We start from the raw sequence: 6771 nt of genomic DNA on the forward strand, positions 1-6771 counted from the left end.
TGGCACGTTATAACTGCCACCATGTACCACTGGTGGTACATTTGAGAAAATATTTTATTCTGTATCTTTGACAAGGTTTCAGGAATTTTTAGATAATGTGAATGCTTAATATTAAAATTTAATTATGAAATATTGTAAAATTGCAAAAAACATTTAAAAATTACATTTCCTTGTAATTAAACCGTATGCAATGTGACTAGAAATATGTGGCGCCATGGGTAAGCTCTAATAACAGGCTGTGGTGGTTAACATGTTGAGTATATATATGCATAATGTCACATCATGTTTTGTAAGCTGTTGTTCATTATCTTATTGTTCTTACTCTGTTGATTTTGGTGAGTTGTTGAATAGTTTGTTTCTTTTAATTCCAATAATGCGCTTTTCCTCTCTACCATCCAGTACGTCTTCACAAAGTGACAAGAAAATGAAGAGTGAGGAATCAACTAGTGAGCAGAAGGCTCGAACTAGCCGAGCTGTGAGACAGACATCTGCTGCTGTCAAAAAAAAGGGTGCTTTGGTGAAAAAAGCTACACTTCAAGCTGGAAAGAAAAACAAAACCCCCATAAAATTAACAAAAGCTGTAGCCAAATCTAAAAAGGCGACAGGTATGCAGGCAAAAATAACAGACTTTCGTTCGCCCAAGCGACAAACTTCTAAAAATTCTCCTTTAAAAGTTTTATCACCTACAAAACAAATTTTGAATGGCTCTACAAAAGGCACAACACGCCGAGCTGCACAAAACCGATCGTCCAGTGCACCAACAAATAACAAAGCTGAAAGTAGTACAAGAAAAAGAACTGCAGGGTCTCCTGATGAAAATATTCCGGCAAAGAAGCGAGCAGCAACTGAAAAAGAATCTCGGTAGGACACTTTGTCACCATCATCATCTGTGTCATTATACGAAAGTATTTTTGAGATTGTTTTTAAGAATTATGCAATTATGTGCACAGGCAGGGCTGTGTGGTTAAGAAGCTTATTTTGTAGCCATGGGGTTTGGGGTTCAGTCCCTTCGCACAGCACCTTGGGCAAGTATCTTGCAAGATATTGGTCACCCTGTGCTGACCAATGTCTTGTAAGTGAATTTGGCTGGCAGAAAACTTAAAGAAGCCTGTTTGTGTATATCATCCATCCATCCATCCATTATTTTAAATTCAGGTTTTGTTCCCGTTAATGGGGGTGGCCAGATGTACCTCAATGCCATAGCAACCATCCTCACACCATCTCACCATTTTGCCCTGTTTTGACATCCTCCCTTCTCAAGCCAACCCTCCCAATCTCCTCCTCCACCTGTCCCCTCCACATTTTCCTTGGTCTACCTCGCTTTCGTTGTCCATTTACCTCAATTTCTAGCACCCTCTTCTGAACATGCTCCTCATCCTCCTCAACACGTGCCCATACCACAAGAGCGAATGGAGTGTGTGTGTGTGTCCCTTTGTGTTTAGGAAATTTATTATTGTGAAGATAAAAATCAAATAATAAAGATCTATAATGATTTAAATATGACTTACAACTTCCATTTCAATTTGACAGTTGAACAATTAGCAGCTAAAAGGGAAACTTTCTGTAAAATATAATTGGTTTAGCTCCATGTAAATAGCACCTCTTTCAAGTTGGCATGAAAAATAGAATTAAAATAGTTTACATATGGTATAACTGGTATAACGGGTGCTCGGTTATATGGGAATGGTAAAAACTCAGTGTATTTTGTTAATGTATTTGTACAAAAATATGGGTGTATTCAATTAGATGCTGACAGTGGAGGTCTGTTGAGTTTTCTAATATGTGCAGCGACTGGAAGATTGTCATTCCACAAGTTCACTTGGTACTTCAATGAACTGCGGGGTCATTAGTGGAAAGATACATTGTGATAGTAATAACAGTAATAGTAGTATGGTAAATTATATGGAATTTTCAAAATGGTGTTTTTTTTTTTTTTTTTTTTTTTTTTTTTTGTTTTGTTTACCGGTGTAGTAAAAAACCAAGTAGTAGTGTGAGTAATGGTAGTGAGAAGGAAGAAACTTCTGCTGAATCAACTTCATCCATCCAATCAGCAAGCAAAGAAAAGGAGGTGGAAGAAGCTGAAATTAATGTAAGTGATTGTTTGATTTATTATTACTCTTTTACTTGTTTCAGTCTTTTGACTGTGGTCATGCTGGAGCACCGCCTTTAAAGGTGCTCCAGCATGGAAACTTAACAGATTTTTTTTTTTCATTGGTTTGTTATGAAATTATGTTCTCATGTATGATATGTTGGCTTATATTATCTACATATTGGTGATAATTAATTTTTCACCTAATTTTTTAATGAAGCTCATTAATTGTTCAAGCTTTTATTGTGTTCAAAAGGCACCATATAATTCTGTGTCTTGATACTAATTAATTAGCAATGTTGCTTTCACATCAGTTTGGCAGAATAGAACAACTGTTCAAAAAGGTACTATTTTTAGCTACGTTTCTGTTGTGCTTTCTTTTGGTTTTGGGATTTATCAGATTTTGACAGCATTTCAATAACTAGTTATTTGTTCTTTTCAATATTGGTTCTTTTATATTTTAAAGAGCTCTTTCAATTTTTTGTTTCTCTAAATGTTCCAGACTAGCCACTAACTCGATATTTATATGCAGATGAAGTAATAAAATGATGAATTACTTGATAAAATTTCCATTCAACACTTATTACACATTATAAGCTTGATTTTGAGACAGAAGAGAGAAACAGGCCTCTTGGTGGGACTTGAACCATATAATATCTTGTTGCGTCTTGAGCAACTCTTACCAATTACATATAGATTGCCTAGAATTGCAAATGTTCTGGAATGTGCTTATAATGTCTAATGTCATTAAAAATAGTTTTTAATATTAGACTCTATTAAGGTGACCAACTGGCAGAATCATTGGCCCACCAGGCAAAATGCTAAGCAGCATTTCGCCTGTCTTTATGTTCTGAGTTCAAATCCCACTGCGGTCACTTTTGCCTTTCATCCCTTTAGGAGTAATAAAATAAGGACCCGTTGAGCACTGAGGTTGATGTAATCGACTGTCCCCATTCCCCAAGATTTCAAGTCTTGTGTCCAGAGTAGAAAGGAATATTAGACTTTATTACTATCTTCACTGCAACACATGCATGGGAAAGTTGTTAAGAGAAAAACAAAAATCGAGAAACTGTGTGATGGTTGTTCATAGTATTATCTCAAGCAGTGTTTATTTGGGTGTCAGCCTATCTATGAAATAATGGTTTACGCTTTTGATGCAATGATTTGTGTTGTGTCTGAGCTGTATAAATTTCCTTCCAATCTTCAGCTATGAAGAACAAAAACTTTTTTATGATTGCATTAAGAAGTATCTAGCTACAAGAAATTATTTCCTACAATATCATGGTATCAACCAGACTAACGGATGTTGTTATACATCGCTGGTCACAATGCATTTTGCATTTTTTTAGCTTTCCAATGATGCCACCCTATTGGCAGGGCGAGCAGGCCAACAAGATATTAATAAATATATGGATTTTCAAAATACTGACTTGTTACATTAGACAAGAATCAGATTCTTAATTGCAAAAAATATAAGTGAACCTGATGTTAGTGGTGCAGTGAGATTTCAGATGCTACCATTTCCTGTTTTTCACTGTTATTTATGTGGATTTTGCTGAGATCTGTGTTCAATTAATTGTCCTTATAGCTAGATATTCCATTTCTAGAATATACAAATACTCTCATATTTTATGTTACACAATCATCTTTAATATTTCTGTAATATATTGCTTGCAATGAAGATTTATAATCTAATATTTGAAAATGATAATGAATACAACCATTAAAAAGCTCCTGTATTTTCTATACATACTAAAGTCTGTTGTATGTGATTACTTGTGTATTTAATTGTTGTAGATGAGTTAAATTTAACACTGGTGGTTTCCCCAAATTCTTGTATATTTTAAATTTTGTCTTTTCTACATTTTTCCTTCTGATATTTCACCGAAGATTGAACTGTTTTTTTTTTGTTTTTTTTTTTTCTTTCTTAACTTGATTTACATGATAAAGAATCTCTTGTCTTCAATAGGCAAATAATGTAAAGTCATTAAAGCTCACCTTTTTTCTATTATTGAGGTTTTGGAGTAGGTGGGGAAAAGGGAATGATTATATAGTAGGTAGCTTGTGTTAAAAGCTGTTCTGAATATTGTTCTTGAATAAATATTTATATATACATATGAATAAGCATTGTAATCTACTCTGTGGTTCTGAATTTTAAATCCTTTCTTTTAGCCCTAGAGAGCTTTGAAACTCTCTTTCATGGATAATCCTTGGGAATCCTGATTGGTAAAGACCATACTTTGTATAATACTTTTGTGTTGTCTTATAAATTTTTAGGGCGAGCTTTTAAATTGTGCAAGCTGGCCTAGAAAAGGTTTTCTATTGTATGTAGCTACAAGAAAACAAACTACTATGATAGACCTTTTCACTCTTTGGTTACTGCATGTGCTGGCAAACTTCGTATGGCAAATATCCATTTTACGTTGAACAGAAAATAAAGTGCATTCTCTTATAATTGTTATTATTGTAAAAAGTTTTGTATATTTGTAAAACAAAAACATCCCAACAAATTATGAACTTCTATATTGGCTCTCTCTTCTCCCCGATTTTTTTTTTTAAGGTTATAGTCCTAAATTATATTATTGACACTTGTATTTCCTTTTTTTTTCTTCTTCTTTCATGCATACTAAATTGTTACGTAGTTTATATTGCTCTATGAAGTTTGTGAAAGGATGATTAGAAATTAATTTTTAAATCTACATTGAATTGTTTTCAATTCAATTAGACTCTAGTTTGATGTTCTTTATTTTCTGTTCTTTATCTTCAATCAGTGTTCTTTGTTTTCTCATAGAGGAAAGTGCACTCCCTGTTCCTTGCTTGTACTGCGTCCCATATTTACATCAGTGCCTTGCTGACATTGTAACAGTTGGATACATTGCACAAATTTGGCCTTCTTGAACTTCCATTGGCAAAGGGCTTTATTAATACATATTCTTCTTTCTGATTAATAAGGGGAAGTGCAATTGAGAGCCACTAATCCTTACCTCCCCCCTCTCTCCACTCCTACTTATCAAATAACATCTCACCAATTCTTCACTCTAATATAAATTGACCCAACACCATTTAAACTGCTGCCACAAACACATTATCTTTTATGCAAACTTCTCATATGCCAAAGAAACCGAAGAATTGCAGATTCTGCATTTAGTTATATATGTGAAGGTTTACTCTGTTATTATTACTTTGTTGGAACCATTATGTTGTTCTTATCATACTGGAGCATCATAACAACAGCACCAAAATAAAAAGATGCTTAATTTGTACTACTAGTCCATACTTCCATCTTAAGTTTCTTGTATTCTTGTTTATCAATGATGTTGGACATCTGACCAACATGTTTTAGTCCTGAGGGAGAAGGTCAGTTGTGAGGCAGTTTTTGCTTTGTTAAGGACATGCATTTGCCAGGAGAGATCCTCGCTAATGTTGCTGTTGTTTTAGCCCTGTGTTGGCCATGAATAAGCAAGACTGTCGTCAAAAGTGCTTTCATTTTGTGCAGCCTAACAGTGATTCAGAGGCTGATTATTGTGCATCTGGAAGCCAAGTATATCTTAGTCCACCTGGCTTTGCTCAAATGCTGCACTACAAACATATACTTCATTAAACTGACAGACATGAAAACGAAACTAAAAAAACAAATAACTGCAGTTTAGTTATCACATAATACTTAGTAAATTAACCTCATTTTTGTATTTGGCCAAAATGCTTTGCTTACTCAGTCTGTATAGCATCAAATAAATTAACAGTTCTTTGAGGGTGATTGGTGTTGAAAATAGCATGCAATGATAAAATTATGTTCCAAGAACACATCAATATATCCACCTTTGCAAAATTTCTAAACTATGTGAGCATGTGGAAATGAGCAACCTAATTTAAATATCTATTAAAATTATTTAGTTAGAATTTAGTGCTTACTCAAATTCATTTCAATTGAATGTTACAAAGTTGTAAGAAATAGTAGATGCACTTTACTATTTACTTTCTGCTATTTACTTTCATCTCTATTCAGTTTAAATCTACTAATACCAGTTTTACTTTTCTTTCACTAGGATTGATAACATATCAATAATATCCTGGCTACAATCCAATCAACTACACCCACCCACTCCTAAACAGAAATCAACGTTCAATTAAAGTTTATTTGTCATCGTATGACAGACTCGAGTAACCAGACTGCACAAATCAGGAAATCTAGTTGTGTGGAAACTCCGTGGTCCATTGTTATACAACACTTGATATGGTGGTTATTTAATTCGATGAGAAATGTTGCATACATATTCTGCTTTAAACAATCAACACAAGCATTATAGCCAAATAAGATACAAATATTCTCAGATAAACCATCCATATTGATACGAAATACCTCCACCTGTTTTTGTCTAATTATAATAACTTGAAAGATGTCCTTCCTCATTTTTGGAAGTTCGTTCATAAAAACAAAGTGCCCACATAGTCATAGAATCTCGAACTCTGATTTATAAATATATATAAATACACACATGCGCATAAAACATATATAAGGCGTTTAACTATTTTAAAACCATCTAAATTGGACATATTGCGTGTATCATAATAATAATTTCATCAAGACAACTCTAGCTCTCCATATTGTCATGCGTGTAATAGTTTGCCCAGTATTAGAGAGCAAACCTGTCATTGTTATGTCTCTTACTCGTCATCATTTT

The 6771-nt window shown here is 33.9% G+C and overlaps 1 protein-coding gene across 1 annotated transcript; it reads left to right on the forward strand.

Moving 5' to 3' along the window:
* Positions 1-373: 373 nt before the first annotated feature.
* LOC128249252 (histone H1, macronuclear-like) lies at positions 374-865 on the forward strand. Its single transcript, XM_052972262.1, has one exon. The coding sequence runs from the start codon at positions 374-376 to the stop codon at positions 863-865; it is 492 nt and encodes a 163-aa protein (XP_052828222.1).
* The last annotated feature ends 5906 nt before the right edge of the window (positions 866-6771 follow it).

The sequence above is a fragment of the Octopus bimaculoides genome, chromosome 13, assembly GCF_001194135.2.
Source record: "Octopus bimaculoides isolate UCB-OBI-ISO-001 chromosome 13, ASM119413v2, whole genome shotgun sequence".
Taxonomy (NCBI): Eukaryota; Metazoa; Mollusca; class Cephalopoda; order Octopoda; family Octopodidae; genus Octopus; species Octopus bimaculoides.

What these genes read in the sequence shown, in the direction of transcription:
- LOC128249252 (XM_052972262.1), top strand. Translation starts at nt 374, where the DNA reads ATGCGCTTTTCCTCTCTACCATCCAGTACGTCTTCACAAAGTGACAAG.